At 43.5% G+C, this 22,180-nt stretch overlaps 1 protein-coding gene and 1 long non-coding RNA gene across 3 annotated transcripts in view; one reads left to right on the top strand and one right to left on the bottom strand.

The window, feature by feature from the left end:
* Positions 1-22,180, top strand: part of LOC147248623 (uncharacterized) — a 124,070-nt gene that overhangs the window by 970 nt on the left and 100,920 nt on the right. Inside the window, exon 2 of the long non-coding RNA XR_015119547.1 lies at positions 13,633-13,699. This is a non-coding gene — a long non-coding RNA (uncharacterized LOC147248623). The remainder of the gene's footprint in view (positions 1-13,632; positions 13,700-22,180) is intronic.
* rtn4rl1a (reticulon 4 receptor-like 1a) overlaps positions 16,409-22,180 on the bottom strand; it is an 83,638-nt gene continuing 77,866 nt past the window's right edge. For both annotated transcript variants that reach the window (XM_086227096.1, XM_086227097.1), the window contains 2 exons: positions 19,952-20,406; positions 16,409-19,286 (listed from right to left, as the gene is read on the bottom strand). In XM_086227096.1, the coding sequence (XP_086083222.1) occupies positions 18,387-19,286; positions 19,952-20,406 (1,355 nt within the window). In that variant the 3' untranslated portion in view covers positions 16,409-18,386. The remainder of the gene's footprint in view (positions 19,287-19,951; positions 20,407-22,180) is intronic.

The raw sequence follows: 22,180 nt of genomic DNA, 5'->3' as shown, positions 1-22,180 counted from the left end.
GATATTTCGTAGTCTTTAGTGATGGTGTACAGGGGAATAGTGATGCTTTATTTGTGTTATTTCTCCCTCAAATCCCTCAGACTATACAGAAGACAAACAACCACTGTATGTCGCATTCAGGAGCAGGAGGGCTGGAATGAAGTGATTGTTTAATGTATGGCGCTGTTGTTTTTTTCCCCCTCCCTGACACTGACTCAGGCGGTAACATGTTGTGAGTAGGCCGCTGGGATCAATGACACATGGCCTCCTGAAATATATGCACAAGTGGGATGGTAGCAGGATCTCAAGGAAAGACTGAGAGCCAGTTTTTATTTTACCTAACGAACAGGAGTTTATTATGTGGTGATGAGGATAATTGGTGGAAATTACTTCATAAAAGCAAAGATATATAAAGTTGCCGTCTGCTATTATGTGTTGCAGTTCGTCTTTATCCACTTGCGTTGAACTGGAAAGCTTATTCTAGTCAGCATGGATCCATTCATGATGTTGATAGCGCTAAGCAGCTGAATGTGAATCATCTCTGGTGTTGGAGGATGTGAAGCGTTCTGATGCTGTTAAAGTGTGTTGAGATCCTTTACATCGAGTGATTTATGAGTCCACCGCGTTCTAAGTGGAAAGTAAAACTGGGGTCTGTGTTGAAAGCTAATTTAGAGTTGAGTGTGTGCCACCACGATGAGTTACAGTGAAAACCTGAGTCAGGTTTGTTTGTTTGCTGGAACTGACAGAGCTGCCCATTGTGTCACTGTATCAGTGGTACTGGATGTTCTTAAATGCTCATATAGAATAATCATAACACTTCCCAAAGTCCAGTTCCCTGCAACATTCAACCTCCTGCTCGATACCAGCGCTACAGCCACAGATTGCGCCAGCACCTATGGCTCGCGAGCATCAATGCCTCGGACGCTGTACTCCTACTGACAGTTTGTGGTATTTTGTGTATCTTTAAGCTCAAATCTAGGTGTGTGCAAAGTATAAAGTTAGAGTATTGGTTGGATATAGAAGACAGGTTGAGGCTAATGTATTTGTGAGTTTTAAACACCTTAATACTTGAAAATCAAATTACAATTTATGCTTGAAGCAACGCTTTAAGTTTGTGGTTGGCATCAATAGGCTTTACAACCGGCAGGGTGATGTGGTTTGCACTGCTGCCTCTCAGCTGGAAGGTTCTGGGTTCTGTGGTTAAGGCCTGATTGGATTCTTACGGCGTGTTGTGGTTTCCTCCCGTGTCAAAAATGCCCAAGTTGTCTAGATATACATTACTAACTTACATGCAACAGACACTTTTGGGACTCAAGTATCTGCTTTTCTGGCAGAACAATAGATACGTGTGTGTGTGTGTGTGTGTGTGTGTGTGTGTGTGTGTGTGTGTGTGTGTGTGTGTGTGTGTGTATTCGCAATAATAAGATGGAGGGGTTATGAAGACCACCAAGCAGAACTAGGGCACACATACAATCTAGGTTAGCATTTATGAGGTAGCTGGACTACTATCCGTCTGGGACAACTCACTAGAGACAAAGTGTGTGCGTGTGTGTACGTACGCACTTGCACAACTATCTTTATTAGGACCAATTTAAGATTTAAACCTTAGTAAGGACATTGTGGTAAACCCTCACTTTGTGCAACATCTTAAGAGGGCATTTTGGGTTGACTTGATTTTTGAGTTTAGGTGAGAATTGGACTGGTGTCCAGGTTAGAGTATTAGTGGCTGGGGAATGCATTATCCCAATGACTGTGCTTGTTAAAATAGCTGGGGCAGTGTGTGTGTGTGTGTGTGTGTGTGTGTGTGTGTGTGTGTGTGTGTGTGTGTGTGTGTGTGTGTGTGTGTGTGTGCTCCTTTTACTAAGAGTAAAAGTTCCGTGGCTGATGGAGTGCATTAGTTGTCATCAGTAAATAGCTGCCCGTGTGGTGCTGGGCAACTGGGCATGCAGAAATAATGAGGACTGAAGACAGTGCCAGATGGAGCATCACTTCACACAGCATGCTTCTGCTCGACTTTCTAATGGCCAACGTTTTGTTAGGTGAAAGAAAAATGAGGGCTAGGGTTGGTTCTTTGTCACTTGTCCCTAATGCCAGAAATAGGAGAACCTTTATTCCGAGCTGAAAGTGCTGATCTGGAAACACTGAATACCTGCCCAGAAAGCAGTTGGCATCTGGGACTGGTCTGGAATTTGATCAACTCTAGGTTATATTAATCCCAGGTGCTCAAATAATATTCAAGTTTTCAAGTAATATCATAAAAGCAAGAAAACAGAGAGTTCATTTTACCTGATGGCAGCTTGATGTTCTTTTTCTCATGAAGAGGTTTTTTGTTGAAATTATTACAAAGGAACTGGTAAGTGTTATGTAAATACTGTTTCTTTTTATGACAAGTTAGTGAACATCATATCCATGTGGGCATTTGTGGCCCGTTTGTTTTTGTCTTAGCATTAAATGTGTGCAGAAAACAAAAGGTTTAGTGGAGTGTACAAGCACGGCCTGCAGTATTTGTTTGCTGTAAACCCCAATCTGGTATCACTAGAGCACATTGTCTGAGTCACACAAGTGCGTTTTTGCGTTTGTGTGTGTGTGTGTGTTTGTGTGTGTGTTAGACTTAAGCTTGAACGCTGTGTGAGTTAAGAGAAAACGTGAGAAAGGCAAATGTGCCATGTTTTCTGCTGTCTTTAAAAATTGTGAACAACACACCGTGAAATGATGGGGGTTGACATGATTAGCGGATGTTATAAGAAGTTGCCTGCAGTGAGTCCCAATATTACATCAGAATGAAGTGCTTAAATAACAAAGAGTGTGACTGAGACTCTCAGTCAAAGTGGGCAAGGTAGAGAGAGGGGACAAGATGAGATGAAAACATCCAAAAAAGATAATGCTCTGGTGTAAGGCTGCCACTGGCTAATTGCTAACAGCAGGAAATACACTTAGGGCGCAGTTCCACTGGCTCACTTCGGCTGGGGTTGGGTGGCATCCGGTTGGTACGGCTTGGTTCCGATGCGTTTCTACTAGCACTCGGTACAACGACAGCGTGGGTGGACTCACCGGCCGAGAGCTCCCCATTGTAATTTGTGTGCAACAGAACAACAACAATGGACGACATGGAGGCTTAGTCAGTGGTTTTTGCTTAAACTAAAAGTAAGGGACGACAGACAGGCAAGGCTTCAAGCGGTGAAACATAACACACAAGAAAAGTACAAGACTTCACCAAGCGATCGACCAGTATTCCCCCGTGGCCAAGATGATGCGCGGTAGAGCATAAGCGGGAAAGTTACCCAATCAGCGCCCCGCTATGTGTTTACGTCACATTTTAGTCCCCGCTCAGCTCGCTTGGAACCCCAGCGGAGCAGGGACCAAAATGGTAACAGTTAGTACCGTGTTGGGGCCAGTGGAAACGGGGCCAAACTGACTCGACCTGTCCTGAGCTGAGCTGAAGTGAGCCAGTGGAAATGAGCCCTTACATTCCATCATGATTAATACAAGACAAGCAGGGACATACCCTTCTCTCCCACTGGATGGCTGACTGCTAGTTAGCTTAGCTGTTATGAATGCTAGCAGTGGGCAGTGGAGAAATTTACCTCAAAATGGTCCTTGATGCAAAACGGTGTTTGCCTGCATTGATAGAACTCAGGCTGAGCTCAACATTCACAGTGGGTGAAAAAAAAAAGTTCAGGAAAACAAGGTGTGTTTTTTAGACTTTACATAACCAGGCCTCAGAAGCCTAGAAAGCTGATAAAATGGGAGGCTCAGGCAGTCGTAGGAGTTGCACGTCTCTGTTGGAACAGCATCCTCCTATAATATATAACAGCAATGTTAAACGCAACTCTTTTTTGTATACATGCAGGCAATGACCGTTTTAGAGAAAAAAGTTTTGATTTTTGAGAGTCTTGCTCAACTTTTCCACTGCTAGTCTTCGTGTCAGCTCAGCTAACTAGCAGTCAGCCACCTTTGTGGGTCTGGTGCTGCGAAGAGAAGGTCATCTTTCTGTCTCTTAAGACAGACAATAAGCGTATTTCCTAAAATGTCTGTTCCTCTAAATTGAACTGATGCCCATGGACACTTTCACTTTTGTAAGTCACATCTGGTTGTGACTGCCTGAAAAGATAGCCTCTGGTTATCTAAAGATTTGTTGTGTCCCCAGAACTGAACCTGTCTCTTGTAAGTTTCTGCTTGAGATTAGAACTGAGAAATAAGCAATAAGACCATGAGACAAGATTATAGTCTTAACTGAAAACTGCATCCTTCCTGCTTCAAAGCATTCATGTCTTAAGCATAATGCAAGCATTATGTAGCTCCACAGTTCAAAAGCCTCTATTGAGGCCATCATAAGAGGATGTGGAAGGAACTTTGCCACAGAGCAACAAGGTCCCCGTGCGGCGTAGACAGGAGGAGGTGATCTACTTGACAAGGATGGAAGAAATGATGGATCTGGGGGAGAAAAAAAAAACCCCGATGCAGACAAAAAAAGAACCCACAAAGAGGGATGAAGAGGAAGTGACAGGGTGACATAGATGGGTGTTGCACCCTCCTCCAATTCAGTTGGTCTAATAGAGATGAAAGTGTCTGCATGCAAAGACAGTTATTGTTAAGGAGGATGAGCTGTGTGAGGAGAAGAAGGAAGAGGGAAGCCTAGAGAGGAAGGAAATGAGGGAGAGATGGAGAAGAGCAGATGAAAGTGAAGGAGAAAGCACGAGGATGAGGTGTGAGGGTGGGAGGAAGAGAGGAACAGCAGGAGGTACAAGCACTTCGAATGTGAATCATTGGCATCTGGCAGGAAGGAAGAGGGAGAGGAGGAGGAGAGGGCTGAGATGTGAGACATAAGGAGAGGTGGTGGAGTCGGAGAGTGGATGATTGAGACAAACGTATAGATGGAATGATGGAGAGCTTTATAGAGGGAACGAACAGCAACACAGAAACGAGTGGAATACATGTAAATCATCATGTTTGACCTTCATGGCTTTCTTATTGATTTAGGAAGAGCCTGTAATGGTGATGGGCTTCCCTGTGAGAGGGAGAGAGAGAGAAAGAGGGAGAGACAGGGAGAGGAAGGAGGGAGAAGAGTGAAAACTGACAAATCTTGTCAACTCGCTGTCCTCCCACATAATGTGATGACAGCTTTTCTGTCCAGTAAAAAAAAATAAAGAAAAGAAAAGCAAAAAATTGCTTTTCTTCAGACAGTTTTGCGCTCTCGAAGCTGAGAAAAGCTTTCAAAAGTGAGAGAGAGGGGTGGGGGAAGGAGGGGGGTGTTGAAATGCAGAAGAATATTTCACAGCTTCCTGGTTTTTGTCATAAACCGGCAAGTTATGGATAGATTCCCTCACTTTCTGGAGAATTCATCCCTCACAATTTAATCAGCCTTTTTGCATAAAACAAAGGAAGCTGAGTCATGTTGTGACAGCTGCGCATGAGTCACATTTAATCTCATACCAGCACTGCTCCCTGTGTTACGAGCAAGAACTCAAGGGGTCCCCTGCAGGTCCTGCCTGTTTTAGTCTGCCTCTGAATTCACCGTGTAGGAAACGACCCAGGTATACACTTTGCTGACGAGACTCTGCAGGAACAAAGTCGCACCGCTTCTGCCTTTGTTCCTGATAGAGTTCTTCATTTGCTCATCCACGAGAAGTTCTTCTCCTGCAAAAGAAGCTCATTTTGGAAATCTGCAAGGAACAAGTAATGCTTTTTTGTCAATTTATGCGTTTTATGATGTTGGAAAGATCATTTTCCCCTCTCTGACAGTATCTTACATTCTGTAACAGCTCGTTCATACTCGTCATTAAAGCTGAATAATGTTCTCGCACTGGATGAAATATTTAAACTGAAATAGCTGCATTTCTGTCAAATAGGACTTTTCTAGATTTCCATCATTTATATTCACATTTTTGGCGTATCTAATACTTGCTCTGATTGATCGAATTACTCTGGATCGATTCACCTTCGGCTCTCTGTGAAAGTATTCCTGACAGATCCTTCTGACAAACAAAGTGTGTTCTGACCCACTGGTACGACTCACGTTTACATGTCGTAAAGTCATGATGTTTTACGGTGAGCTGTGTCTGGTCAGGTTTAAGCCCAACAGCAGATGGTTAGGGTGCAGCAAAGATCACGGTTCAGTTTAAAAGGAGTCTGTTGAATGGTCCGCGGCGAGAGGCTCATTTTATGTTTGCCTACAGCTACACGGGGGAATGTCATGACGGAACACCTCAGGAGTAGCTCTGGAGATAGCACATGCCTGGTTTGCAGCTCCCTTGTTGCCTGTTTGCTTGTTGTGGCTAGCAGTGTGTCCACTGTCTGTCCGAACTCTGCAGCAGAAGTTCAGTGTGTTTCAACTGACTGGAGGCAAATATCAGGAAACAGAGGAAGGAAGAGTTTTGCTGAGACATCAGAGTTCTTTGTGTACTGAGAGAATTCTGGACTCTTGACTGTCTGTGGTGCAGTGTGTGACACTACTCTTGGTTTATTTAGATCACCTTTTATACGTTATAGATGGTTTACTTTCTTAAAACCAGAATGAAGTCAAGTTTACCTTTTGACTTTTTGGATATAACCTCCACATTTTATCCTTTTTTAAAAAGATATTTCTATGAATTTGTGCCATAATCTTCCCCCCCAAAAAATCGACTCAAATTAATTGTGTAGGGAAAAAACAATGGATTGTTCACAAGAGTAGGATCCACAGATGAACAGATGATTGTGCAACCTGGAAAAATAATGCCTTTGACCATGGCTGTCGTTGGCACGGAAGCATCGAAATCTTATCTCACTGAAACTTTTACTCGCTTCAATAAAGGAAGAGAGGGAGAGAGAAACCTCACTGATTGGCTCTGATGTGCTTACAGTACATTGACTCTCCCTAAACCACTTTCTGCTGGTCTACAAATAAGCAGCACCTCAAACAAAAATCTTATCTGGAATGATGATAAATGCTGTGGCACCCATCCCTGCTAAGGATTTGTCAATAAATACCATGGCAACGTGTTTGTGGTATTCCTGCCTCAAGGATTTACATGAATGCTGCATCAACACAGTCTCAAAGGACACTTGGAGTCGTCTTCTGACTCTGAATTGACGATAACCAAGTAAACACTGCTGTCTTTGTTGTAGCCAGGCCCCTGCTACACACACACACACACACACACATACACGCACACACAGCTTAGGCAGGCTCATAAAAACAGATTAAACCATGATGGATCAGGGAATCTGCAGCAGACGTCAGATAAACAGGGCGAGGCGATGAAGAGGAGAAGACGATAAGGACGAGAATGACAAGAAGCTCCTTTGTTTTGCCTTTATTTTGAGTCCTGCTTTCTTCCTCCTCCTGACTGCTTTGCTTGCCATTATATGAACGCTAAAAACATTTTCTCACACACACACACACACACGCACACATACATACACACACACACACAAAGCTCTAGGCACCAGCCACCTACACTTGAGTCATTGTTCCCCCTCTCTCTTTCTCAATCCCTCTATGTGGTTTTAATTTTCCAAATGCTAAGGCTTTAATTAATAAGGGAAACAGAGAAGGCCTTAATTGAAAGCATTACTGGGAATATCAACAGCTACTCCAGAGGACTGCTCCATTTTCATGCCCAACCAAAGCCAGACCCTCCTCATGCCGCAACACCTCAATCATTTCTTGAAAAATGTGGGAAATAATGTGGATCAGAGTCTGCAGACTGAATGAATTCAAACTAAATATTCACATGTACAGCACCAGCATGTAACAAGACAGCTGTGTGTCTCTGTCCTGTTCTTCATGACTTACAACTCAGCAAACCGTGCACGATTCTTTTATGGCGAGGCACAACCTCACCTGAATTGGCTCTGTATACTGCATGTTTTTATTTTGCTGTGTTGAATCACAATGTGCAATGACATGTTCATACTGGGAATCATCGAGTGTGTTGCTGTTCGGTGAAAAAAATTTGTACTCACACACACACACACACACACACACACACACACACTGTACATATATATGTTTTTCATTCAGCCAGTGATGAATTAAATTCCAAACTGCAACATGGTAAAATGCTGTAGCATGGTGCTGCTGACAAATTATGATCTATATTCATACAAACTTGGTCCAGAATTGACTTCGATGATTTTCAGAAACCACAGTAAATTGTTGCTCCGGAGAAGAGAAGTCGTGTAAGTAACCTCAGAGCCAGTTTCTGAGGCAGCCGATCAAAATGGTGTGTGCAGTGTTGAAACCTGCACTCCAGGCTAAGAGGATTACAGCTGAGCATCACCCAGCATCCGCGGGCAGATGAAAGTCGTTCTTGACTTTAAGAAGGACAGTCACATTATTGTGACCTGATTGGCCCTATTGTACACTGGCCCAGCTCGCCACGGTTAGCAGCTGCCAGTGCTGCTATGCTGGAGCTGAATATCCAGGGGTGCTGGATTATGGTGGAAATAATAATCATGAATATTTTGGTCAACAGTGATGGTGTCTTTTCAAACCTCATGTGCTGTGCCCCCCTGTTTCTGACATTCTGTCACAAAACATCAGAGAATCATTGCGGCAGAAAATCCTTCTTTATCTCACTTGTTTAATGTTGTTTGATCAGAAATTACATTTGGAGATAACGTTCGATATAAAGCCCGGCCCTCTCGGCTTCATGTGTATATAACTGGATTCCATCTATTCTAAAGCAGACGACTTTCCCTCTAATCACTCGTTCCTGTTGTATCAAACATACAAGATAAAAGGGATCTGCCCAGTAGGAGATAGTGATGATCACAGTGGTCGGGTTACAGAAATGAACTCTGGGTAACACTCATGACCAAGAAGAATAAAACTGAACTCATAGTCTCAGCTGACAAGAGATTTATAGTCCTTCATTATTTCAGAGCTGCTGTTCTCTCTTGTTGCTCATATTGTGTATTTGCCCTCTGCAACTCGCTGATTACTTCTGGTTCTCAATGAAGCTGAGCACTTGGACAGTTACTTTGTCAGCTCATCCATGAATCCCAGTGGAGTTTTGTTTTATATGAATGGTAAGTGAAGTCTATGTAGGGCTTTTTTTTTTTTTTTTTTTACCTTTAGTGGCACTAAAAGCCTCCACACTGTTGCCTCATTCACCTGTGTACACACACACACACACACACACACACACACACACACACACACACACACAAAAAACGATGGTGAAGGCTGCCATGCGTGAGACCAGCCTGCTCATCAGGAGCAAAAAGATCTCTTTCAAGTGCACTTCATCACAGTCACTGGAGGAAGTGAGGATCGATCCTGTAACCCTTTGTGTACTACATGACCACTCAACCCCCCCCCCCCCCCCCCCGAGCCACACTGCACCCAAAATATACCTGAAGTAAGCAGAAACACACATGCACAGTCAAACAGGGCAGGTGCAGAGCTGAAGGTGAACAACTAAAAGAAAACAGCTCGCACACTTTGGGGCTCCAGTTTGATCATTTATTGCATCACAGTGTCAGACTGACGCTTCAAGTACAAGGAGTTTTGTTATATACTCGTATTCGTAAAATGTCCTCAAGCCGTTCCTGAGGTATTGTGAGGTGACAGTGACTTCTGACTCCCAAAATCTTTTCAGTTAATCCTTGAGTCCCAGTGGACATTGGAACCAGATTTGAAACAATTCCCCGCAGGCACTCAAGAGATATCACATGAACCGGAATCAGAGGGACGGACAGGTAACCTGACATCGTAATGCCTCCGGTCCACCAGCACAGACGCTGGATGGGACTGTGGTCAAATAAGTCCAAGTGTAGAGGAGAAAACTCCCTTTAATCTGGGGTGTTCTTTTGTCTTGAGGTGAAGACAAACATCCCATGTGAAACCTTCCAGAATGACTTGTAGAATGTTGTGCCGAGGAAGTGAACCACAGCACTCAGCACAACATTACAAGGCTTGTTAGATCCAAAACAGAGAGCAGTCATCAGCACCACAAGGTTTCTTTAGAGATAAAATAGAACATTTTCACACCTAATTAGGTGACTGGCCCAGTTCGGTTGATGAGAGTAAACTTGGAGCATTTTACCCCCTTTAGTTCAGCGTGTTGTCATGCAGAAAAACCGAAACCCAGAGTGTCAATTTAAACATTTACTACGCTTGTTTGTCAGATGTAAAATGAAGATGAAAATACAAAGTCAGCAGAACCCTAGGCTGGGACACAGACGGGCCGAGATGTGACGAGTCCAAACACAGATCTTTCTACTGGAATGTTTCACTACCAACGTTTGAATGAAAGCAGTGCTGCTGATGCTGCTTCAGTCCAGTGATGTCGAGACGTCGTTTCTCACCCTGTCACCGCTTTGCTTGACATCAAACCACGAAACAAAAAGGGTCTCAGTCCGCCGCATGTACTTGAAGAGTAGTATCACGACATCATTTGTCCACCAGAGGGCCCTGACAAGGTCACACCTCTAACTAACATCCACAATAGTGCCCGTGATAATCGCACTGCTTTATGAGTACATGTAGGAAATAATTCCAAATGCGTTTATGAGAAAACAGAAGTATCTTTGGTTTATGTTATTTTTATTCTCAAACATCAGGGATTTGATGTTTTTGTTGCTCGTATTTTGGTATAAGCCTGCCACTCGTGATATTTCCATTTTATCTGTGCATTTTTATAATTAGCTTCTGGTTGAGGCTGTATTTTTTCCTCTACACGGTGGTTAGGTTTGGCGAAGGATGATGCTCGACTATTGGGGGCTAAACTGGAGTCTTAATTCTGTATAGATTTTGAGGATGTTAACAATGTCTGACAGTTTCTCCGTAAATGTTTCTTGGGAATTTTTGTCTCACGCAGAAACATTTTCTCCACACATTTGATATTCAGCAGTATACTTTCAACAGTAAACGCCATTATTGTACTTGAACTCGACTTGATGGCTCTCCTGTTGGATTGTATTTGTCATTTCACACGAGTTGAAGGTGCAAGAACGTTTCCGAGAGTCCGCGCTGTCATTTTCACTCAGGTCCGACTGTTGCTGTATCTGCAGATGAGGAGCTCTCGTAACACTTTATCAACAAAGCTGTCTCAAGTTTGACAGCCATGATGCAGAATCTACAAAACATAAAAACTTCTCTTTTGAATAGGTCTTGGTTCATATTAGCCATTTATTCTTTTTAATAAACCTATATATTTAATAACATCTGATGATGATGTCCAGCTGTTAAGCCACAACAATAATTTCTCTCTCAGGCTGAATGAAAAGACACAGAAGTGACACGTCTTAAGTCTTGCGTGAGGAAGAAAGAAACGGAGATACATGCGTAATTCCTTGAGCATTCATTGCAATAGTAAAGGTGAGTTTAGTATTTAGGACATAGTGACGGGTCAGGAATGAGTGTTTCATCAATAAAGGCAGTGAAGCATCTTAAGCACTAAAAGTGAAGGACTCACTGCACGCACACACACAAAAAAACGCGTCTGGTTAATAAAATAAAGCACATACAGTGTAGAAATGAAGTTGGAACAGCATCGAGATGACAGGTGGAAGGCTAAAAGAGATGCAGTCTCCTCCAGGAATGGTTTTAAACTACCCAGCATGGTAGAGCACTTAGAAATAATAGATAAGTCCCCATTAGTGGGGGAGCTCTGGGTGATGTTCCCAACTCCTTTTTTTGGGGGGAGGAAAAAAGTTGGAAAGAAATATCAGAAAAAAAAGTCTTTCTTTAATAGTTCTCACAGATGTTTTTCTAACCGGGAGGAGCTGCTGTCATCCTGAATAGCACTTTGATGATGCAAACACGCTTCATGATGGAGGAAGATCATATAACAAGGACACTGCTTTTCTTTTCACACCCCAGTCCTGAAGTGGGTTCCATCCACAGGTCACTGGTCACAGGATAACCCTTTTATACTGAGGCTTTACTGACTTAATTTGAGATCTCAGTGCGTGTAATACGGGACAGTCAAGCATTTCCTGGAGAGATCCAATCTGACAAACTGGCTGTGGAGAGTCAGCACGCGGCTGCACTCAAGTCATTGTTTAGGCAACCAGCTAATCTCCCACTCCCTTGTGTTTCTGCCTATTTCTGTGTATTTTTGTCAAAAGATATTTCCACGCAATTTGGAATTATAGTTGTCGGCCAATCCATTCTTTTATGCTCTCTACAATTTTAACAAGTCCTCCAACCCGTAGAACAGTGGTTCCCAAACTTTAAAAAAAATTGTTTTCCCTGAAACCGTCAACTTCCTGCTGTGAGCCCCCCTCTGCTTCCTCTCACCGCCAACTCCAATAAAATGATTCCGCAGTTGCACAGTAAGCCTGCTACAAAACATAACTTAGGCCTATTATACGAAGACTTGACGGTGGATTTTTTTGCTTGTAAGTCATCCTCACCAACCACCCTTTCTCATCAAGAAACAAAACAAACAGAAAAACTGCTGACGTGATGCACATTCGCTCAGACATGAGTGGCGTCTCTTTAAATGTGGATTCGTCTGCAGTGTAGGTGGTGACGCTAGCTGCATTAGCGTCTCCTCCATTTTAAAAAAATGTACTTATGTTTGAGCAAATCACCAGCATAAAGGGTCAGAATGGGGAGTGTGTCGATAAATGTAAATACCTTGGGACAATCATTGACAGTGAATTAAACTTTGAGGCAAACTGTGCGACTGCGTACAAAAAGGGGAACAGGTGTCTGTCTTGTCTGAGGAAACCGTCCTCCTTCAGCATCAACACAAACATGCTCACCGTGTTTTACCGCTGCTTCACTGAAACAGTCTTTTCTTTTAGCCTGGTTCAGCAACCTACGCCTAAAAGTTAAGAATTCCCTGAACCAAATTGTGAGGTGGGCTAGCAGGCTGATTGGAGTGCCACCGATGAACCTGGAATCCCTACGCACCAAGTCGCTCCAGAGGCTAGTTGGGTCTATCTTGGAGGGTGGATCCCACCCACTACATGGGGAATTTCAGCCTCTCCCATCAGGCTGCAGGTACAAAATGCCTGTCTGCAAAACTAAGAGATACATAGGCATTTTTGTTCCCTCAGCTTTCAAAATGTTAAATAGCACTTAGGCTATTGTTAGACTACACACTGACTTATTAAACTTATGGACAGCACAGCCTTCTTAATCTATTTATTTATTCTGGTTTAGCTTTTTGTCTCTGCTGTGATGTTTCTGTCCTTGGTAGAAATACATATACTTCATAAGTCCCCCCCTTTTATTGTGGTCATGTGACTTTGTTCCATCATGTGTTCATAATGGCAGTGACCATTGGATGGCATCTGTCACTTATACATGTATATAAAGTAGGTCTGTATTTAGGATAATCCTCTTGTTCTATTCCTATTTATGATTAAAACCTTTCCAAGCTCCAGCCGTCTGCATCCCCTTTTTGTTAGCACTCATGTAGCTCTCAAATGGATGCCAGCGTGAGAACACCAGACAACCATGTAGCCATCTTTTTCAAGCTTGTGCGGTTAAGGGAAAAGGTGCATTATGTGTGTCATTAGAAACACGAATAAGACAACACTTGCTTCACAGATCTCAGTTATTTTGAGTATAAATCAAGGACGATGAAATATTCAATCAAGCAGCAGCAAGACTGGAAAACTGATGAAAAGATTCAGCATGAACACGCAGCTGTTGATGGAGACATCAGCCGCATTGTCAAATATCCTTTTCCCCCCCCTTTTTTACAGAGTGTGGGGCTGAACAGGAAGGAAATGGTTTGGACCAGGATGAAGTAAGAGGAGTGATCATCAATAAGTAAGTTCATGTGATGAAAGTTTTGTTTTCTTTTTTTTGTTTTTTACGTTCTCTCAGACAGACCGAGCTAGATCTGTCGTCCGGTTTGATGGCTGCACGTCTCCTTTGGCTCCATTAGGTCTTCACTCTTTGACCTTCTTCCTAATTAAGTTCAGAGATCTGCTCATAATGAGCATAATGTAGCCTGATGGAGTTATGGCAGCGAAATGAAGGCTGGTGTTAAATGGTGCTTTCAGTGAGGTACTGTGTGCTGGTGTGTGATAGATTCCTGGCGCTTGGATGGCGATGACAACGGAAATCAAATCATGTGTTGGGAATACTTGCAAATGTGAGTCGCGAGACAAATGGCGCCTGCATCCCTTCATGCGCATCACTGAAGGGGTTTCTGTGGGCTTTTTCCCCTCTTGTTTCACAAAATCTCCAACTGTTCTCTCTTTCGATACTTCTTGCTTTTCAGTCTCCCTCGCTCTTCCCTGCACTGTCTTTTGCTGATTCTTCAGGGATCCACATTGAGAAATCAATTTTGCCTGGCCTCCTTGCCTTTGGAAGGGAACATAGGAATATATAAATATTCACATGGCGGCTATTTCCGAACCTCTACTTAGGGACTGAGACAGTGGATGAGCTGTTCTTGTGTTTGATCATGAAGCTTTCACACATGCGTCTCAATGGATGAGTTCTGTCTGTGCATCACTGTCTCCTCGACTATTTCCTCACTACTTCTCTTCCAGTACATCTTTGACTTCTCTGACTGTCCTTGACGTCACCTTGTGTTTCCTTTTGCCTTCTATCTCTTTCCATTACTTTCTTACACGAATAATAATAATGATTTATAGGTGCCTTTCAAAGCACTTCATAATAGAGCGCATGAAAGGTTGAAACTAAGTGAATAAAAGGTTGAAATCGAGTGAATTAAATATTTAATTGAAGTGAAGATGCATATTCAGAATAATTCCCATGCACGTCCCTCTATTTGTGCTTTCCCTCCACTCCCCCTGTCATTTGTTTGTTGTCTTTCCTTCAGTTCTTCCACTCTCCCCCTTTTCGTGCTCTTATTTTCTTAACCTTTTCCTTAAATGTCACTTTCCTCCTGTTATTCTTCCCTTGTTGTATCCTTTCTCCTTCCTTCTTCCTCCATCTCACATCTCCTTCCCTTTTCGTTCCATTTCTATTTTTGCATTTTAAACTGCTTTCTCTATTACTTTGCCTTATTATTATTATTATTATTATTATTATTATTATTAATTTGCATCGTTGTTAGTTTCCCTCCTTCCTCCCACACACTCATTCGTCTCTCCATCATCCTCCTCAGCCTTTTTTTTTTGTATTGTTCACACTGAGTCTCTTCATTATTATTAATGTGCATTTACTTTTAGGAACTGATGTTTCATAAATCTCTCTGGACTCATGGAGACAGAAGCTCAGTGCTCTAATTTAAATGCTGCTCGTGCGTCGACATGGATGAACACTTGTATGCTGCGGCCCAGACTTCATTTGGGACACACGCTGTTAACAAACACTCGGAGCAGTGTATCCGTCTAGAGAGATGCTGCATTCACCCACTTCCTAGCTGTTGGTCTGTTTGATGCTGATAACTACTTCATGGATCTCATTCACAGATATCCCCCTGCTTTTAAATCCTCGTGCCATTCTCATTCTCGCTCTCTCCCAATTGTCAGCTTTGTTTTACGAACACAGCAGTGATACATATATATCTCAGAGGCACACCTCTTCCCCCTGCCCTCGCTGGCTGTCAGGCTGGATCTGCTATGACAGCGGGCATTCCTAAAACACCAGTGCATCACACGCACACACACACACACAATAGTTCAGTACCACATGCAAACACATGTGCTTGAATCAAACGCAAACATGCAAAGTCGATGCAGAACATGCTAGAGCCTCACCTTGACCTGACACAAGACTGCGCCTTGGCGCCGCCATAGCTAATACAGCTCGACAGGTGTGTGTGCGCGCATGTGCTAACAGTCATTCTGATACATATTTCATATGAGGCTGCTGAGTGTATGAGTGAAAACTAGGACATGAAGGAGGCCAACTCATATCCTGGGTAAAAGTGGCTGTGTGTTTCTTTCCCAGCAGTCTGTGTGTACTTATTCCATTACCTTTTTTTTTACTTTTTAACCATTTTTTCTTTCCTTTCATTGCCTTATCATTCAGCCTCAGGTCTCATTTTTGGTATACACACACACACACGCGCACACACACACACCACACACTAGTTCAGTTCCACATGCAAGCACGCGCATGAATCCAAACGCAAATATCAAAAGTGGATGCAGAACATGCTAGCGCCTCTCCTTGACCTGACACAAGCCTCTGCCTTTGCACCACCATATCTAATATAGTTCGACCAGTGTGTGTGTGTGTGTGTGTGTGTGTGTGTGTGTGTGTGCGCGTGTGTGTGTGCGCGCATGTGCTAACAGTCATTCTGATACATATTTCATATGAGGCTGCTGAGTGTATGAGTGAAAACTAGGACATGAAGGAGGCCAACTCATATCCTGGGTAAAAGTGGCTGTGTGTTTCTTTCCCAGCAGTCTGTGTGTACTTATTCCATTACCTTTTTTTACTTTTTAACCATTCTTCGTTCCTTTCATTGCCTTATCATTCAGCCTCAGGTCTCATTTTTGAGATACACACACTCACACACACACACACACACACACACACACACACACACACACACACACTGGCACGTATGTACTAACAAAAGGAAAGGCAAACAAACAGAGGCCACCTCAGCCGTTTGAGGACACTTTCTGTTTAATGTTATTTATAAACAGCTTTTGAGTCTGGCATTGTTTGATAACCACATACAAAACATTTGGGTTGCGCAAAGAAAGAGGGGAGAAGAAAAGAATAAGGAGATGGAGGGCAACAAGGGTGGAAGCGAAAGCAGAGAAGGTTGGAGAGGGAGGAAAGGCATAAGACGAGAGGGGAGGGGGGATAGAAGGGTCAGATAGCAAAGAAAATCAGAGCAGGAGGGGGACAGTGCAGTGTACCATTTATCTTGAATGAGTCAGCGAAAACAAAACTGGGGGGAAAAAAAAGAGAAAATAATCATATTAATAAAAAAAGTTCCTAGCTCTTGTTTATCTTTTTTTGGAAACTTTGGAGACAAACACAGTTTTTTTTTTCATTTTCTTTCTTTCTTTTTTCCTTTTCTTATTTATTTATTTACTCTTTTTTTTTTTTTTTTAACAAAGGTCATCCTTACAGAAATAAACAGACACAATGTACATCACCTCTGGGTTCACAGCAGCACAGACAAGTTCACCAGTAGGGGTCTCTAATCCTACATGGCCAGGGAATGACGCCAGTGACTTCTGTTTGTCCCCAACATTTAGATAGATAGACATGAAAAGGCTGGGTTCAGCAGGAAACACACGCTAGCCCCGTACAAATGTGGCCCCTGGATTCCCATCCAAAATATCGATATTTCTCGGTTCCCAGTAACCTGAACCTCTTCAGAATTGTTTGTGCTTTTGTTAGCGTGTCGTGATTTGAACGTATAGCCAAGGCATCCTTTGCATTCAAGGCCAGTTTTATTTTAAAATCATGTTAATAAGTCTTGTAGCAGTACTGGCTAGTTCCTGCATGAACGTACAGGTTTCACCAACAGTAACCAAGATGGTTGGGTGAATGGCTGAAACTGTTCAGGTCTCGTCAGAGGTGGTCTGGGACTGAGGGGGGTTAGTTGTTGGCATGGGGGGGCAGGAAGGCTGTGAAGGTGATCGATCAGGTTTGTTAGGGATGAGTGTGCTTGAACCGCTAGAGTTCATACAGGCCGCCAGCATATACTTCACTCTGTCCTTGTTATTTCCTGAAGAAGGTTCCAGAGCCTGCAGAGAGGGCTCTTAGATCCACTCTCCTGGGACGTAGCAGCATTACAGTCCAACTCTCCACTCAGGGCTGATGGAGTCCATCTGTTTTGGATTACACGAAACATGCCAGAGAGGACAAGAGACAAATTCTGAAGCAGTTTGTGAGTCTTGTTGCAAGGTGGTGAACATCACACTCCTGCTATTTTTCTCCATCCTCAGTAGCTGAGAAGACCATGGTCAGGCATGTATTGCAGTGGTCTTCCCTGATTGAAGGTCCTTCCAAACATCCTGTGACTCATGTCTGCTTGGATTAGTCTTCTTGGGAGGAAAGTGCGTAACAGTTTCTAGGAGTCAGATGTGTTGTGATCCTCGGCCTGACATTTCAGGCTTGTAGAAGCCTCTGCTTTGCAGCTGGTGAGGTCCTCAGTGACTACAGGCTCTCATTAGGCACTCTTACGACCTAGCGTCATTTTACTCGCATGGCTTAAGTAATTTCTTTCTCATTGGTTTGTTGTTTATGTGGCTGTACAGTTTTTGAAAACGTAAAGTAAATTCTGTGAAGCAATCAATGCAACAGAGACAAATGTAAAGTTTTCCTGTTCTTCCCCTTGGTGACATCATCAAAGCAATGGGTTATATTGTTTTCCCTGACTTTTACGGCTTAATTATGACTCTGCCTGAATGATGCAGGGATACTTGGACAGTAGATATCAGATAATGGTCTTTATACACAGTCATTTACACACACAGTTAACTCACACATGCCTGATTTAAAATTCCAGGGCAGGTTGGTTGAGAAGTAGTAATCATCACCCACTCAGAAGTGTTCATTTCCTGGATCAGTGTAGGATCCCAGAGCTGAGTGACAGCAGCAGAGCAGATGCCAAACAGAACAAAGATTCTGCTAAGTGTGACCCTGCTTTATTATTAGCTCTTTGGACCCCACTGGGTGGGCCCACCGAAGTTCTGGGGATGCACTTGTTCTTCCTTCTTGCAGTTGCAGACAGATCATATTTACCTCCATCTGGACCGTAGTCTTTCTCCCCACCCTCCTGCAGTATCTGCACATCATTATGCCCCCCTTTCACCTTGCGGCCCCGGCGGGTACAGTTTCTGCGGCCTCCCTTGGGTGGCCGTGGCAGGGGTGAGGGTGAGGGCAAGCTGTATTGGTCCCCGTGGGGCAAGTAGGGCCGCTGATGGTGGTTGTGATGGCTTCGGTGGCGGTTCAGGTGGTTCAAAGATTCTCCGTGCTCTAACTCTCCACCCGGAATGCCACGTGCATGACCCTCACCTGACAAACAAGTAGGCAGCTCCTCCTTCTTCAGTGTTTTCAAGTCTTTTCCCACCAGCTCTGGTGGGGAAACACATATTAGTTCAGAGGTTGAGCCTCGGAACCTCCGTAGCCAATCCCAGAGTGACAAAGCCTTGCAGTCACACTCCCACGGATTGTCATTGAGTCGAAGGTACTCGAGGGCAGGCAGAAGGGTCAGACTGACACCAGATAGCTCAGTTAGGGAGTTATTGAACAGGTACAAGGTGGTGAGGCGCCGCAGGTCATGGAACGTCTGACGGTCAATCCACTGGATTCGGTTTTGGTGGAGAAGCAAGCGGTCTAAGACCCCAAGACCACGGAATGTGTTCTGCCGAAGGCTCCATAGTCGATTGCCATGCAGGAAGAGATGACTGAGGTTCAGCAGGTCAATGAACAGATCGTCCTCCAGGAACTCCAGCTGGTTGTCCTGCCAGGATGTCAGGGAGGAACAAAAGGCAAGATGAGAAGGTTAACTGGATGCATTCCATCAAGCGTTGATATTTTATTTGCCTTTTTTTATGTAATAGAAGTGATAAATAATATTGGAGCATTTATCATGGTTTAAACATCCAGCAGCATTTCAACAACCACATCATTCAGAAACGCAAAGCTTGTTTTATTAATAAAAATGCTAAGAATTTGTGTTATTGTACATAATCCATAAGGCGCAGGATACAGCTGGACTAAGCAGGGAAATCCAACGTCTGTATTAATTTTTGATGCATGCTGGTTGGCTGGTCAGCGATCAGTACATTCAAGCTGTAACCTTTAACCCTCTCTCTCTGTGTCAATAAAAATTGATTTTCTATCATTAATATGCACAAGAGAATCCTTTCATACTCTCCAAGCCTCTCCTCTTATAATCCCACCATGTAATTATGGAAACTCGTCAGTCCTGGATTTCATTTGCAGTACTGTTGACACAAGCTGTGTTGTGGGTTACCTTTGCTATGAGAGAAGCTTTGTGGACTCAGGATAACAGCTAGCATGTGATGAGCGCACAGTTTATGTATGGAGCCAGACTGATGGACAGATAGGATAATGGGATTGTGGATGCAATATACAGAGGAGATAAAAGAGTTGTTTTTGTACCTGTAGGTAGAGATATTGGAGGTTATGGAGACCCGCGAAGATCCCAGGGGGCAGGCTGATCAGGCCACAGTGGTACAGGTGGAGGGCGTGCAGCCGACCAAGGCCCAGGAATGTGTCTGAAGCGATGGCCTTCAGGTGACGGTTGTCCCCAAGGTCAAGCTCCTCCAGGCGGTCAAAGCCATGGAAGGTGGAAGGCTGTATATAGGAGATGTTGTTGGAGTAAAGCCACAACATGGTGGTGGTGGGTGAGAAGTGACCCCGAAGCAGCCGCTGGATCTTATTGTTCTGCAGGAAGACGCGCTCGCTCTGGGCAGGGATGCCCTCGGGAACAGCGTGGAAGTTGTGGGCCTGGCATGAGACGGTGCTAGGTGATGTGTAGCAGATGCAGTGGCGAGGGCAAGGCAGAGAGAGATCCAGGCCACAGAGCACCAACAGTAACTCCACCCCCCCATAACCTGAGGGAGGATGAAAATGAAACAGAGAAACAAAACAAGAGTGAGAGAAAGGCAAGCAGAATTAATTGAATTCCTGCTTATCAGATGCATCTTGAATGAAACACTCATTGCTCTCAGTTTACAAGGACAACAACAGGCACGGCTCAGTGCAGACAAATAACCACACAAATCTTGTACAAACATACACAAGTATGTACACAAATGTTTTTTTTGTGAACTCATTCTTTTACAAAAATTTCAGTCATTCCCGAACTGTTTATCTGTACCCTCTGCCTTTTTTTTTGTTTTGCCTTTATTTATTTGTTTTTTTGTTCACTTTCTTGCACAAAAACCTAAATACCAAGAGGCCCCACCACCACCATTACCACCACTATCACGCACAAATACATGAAAGAATTCTCTGGTATACAAACCCTTTTTGAAGCAGAAGGTGTGTGTGGTCTTGTTTTCAGTGCAGTTTCATGATTGTCACAGGTACACACACTCTTATTTTATGTGTTCCTATGTGGCCAATGTCTCCGTTACACAGCCCTCCATCGCACACGAACACCCAGCATTCTATCTCGCAGTGTCATTTCCTTTTCTTATCCTCTAAAGGCGGCAGAAAAAAAATTATGTTTCTACTGCTTACAAGAGAACACACACCACACATGTAATACATTCCCACAATAAGGGAAAGAAACTGGGAAAAGGAGGTGTGAGAGAGAGAGAATGTGCAGGATGTAGCAGGAATCATCTGCGGCATGCTTGCCTCTGAAGTGGATATTACTTTTTTTCTTTCAGATTCCGCTCTTCTCAACATTTATTTATTTATTTATTACCCCTGCTTCAGTGTTTGATGTATTGTGGGAGCGAAGAGAGAGAAAGGGCTAAAGGAAAAAAGTGATGAGGGTGGAGACATGCTGATCCCGAGAGGAATTTCCAAATGGAATTAGGCTTATAAGTCTGTGTGTGTGCGTGTGTGTGTGTGTGTGTGTGTGTGTGTGTGTGTGTCATGATGGGACAGATGTGATGGACAGATGTCAGGCTGCCCAGGTTGGCCCCGGCACTGCTGCTCTGCAAAGAACAGCATGTTCTGTAATATCAGCAGAGAACTGAGCATTATTATACTGAGTACTACACACTTGTGTAACCATGAACACACACGCAGGTTGAACGCTCTGTGAATGTGTGTGTGTGTGTGTGTGAGTTGGTCAGTGCGTCTGTCTATATATGACATTTAATCTGATGAGCAGTGTCTGTATTTGACAAGACTGCCCTTTTCATAAAAAGACAACAAGCCAAACATCAACAACCCTAACTACAGAAGGGCACTCCCAGAGCCTGGCCGCCGCCACTTTACCTCCTCCTAGATCTGAACTTCAATCAGGATCCACCAGAAATCCTACACATTCATAAATACGATCACTGTGAGAATGGATCATATTTTCATCATTGCAAAGTTCCTCTCGATTTGGGACGAAGCTCACAAAAGCAAGAATCTGTGACATTTTTTCGACGATTAGTGAAAACTTTAAAATGTTGGATGAAATGACAGTTGATGGTGTCACATCATCTGATATGACCGATATGAATATTGACAGAATGATCTGACTGGATTTTCCATACGTAGGCAGATATTGTGATATATATTGCTATTGGAACACTGTCTAATGATCCATGAACGAAATCCCAATTTGACAAACAGAATCGTCCATATGGAACTAAATTTCACAACAACATGAACAACATTGTGTGACCAATGACAAATGTTTGGCACAGGTATCAACTCAAA

Source organism: Aulostomus chinensis, chromosome 15 (assembly GCF_037954235.1).
Source record: "Aulostomus chinensis isolate RoL2024-O1b breed Wild chromosome 15, RoL_Achi_v1.0, whole genome shotgun sequence".
In the NCBI taxonomy this organism is placed as follows: Eukaryota; Metazoa; Chordata; class Actinopteri; order Syngnathiformes; family Aulostomidae; genus Aulostomus; species Aulostomus chinensis.
Note: the sequence above shows the minus strand (reverse complement) of the source record. Positions and strands in the feature narration are given on the sequence as shown.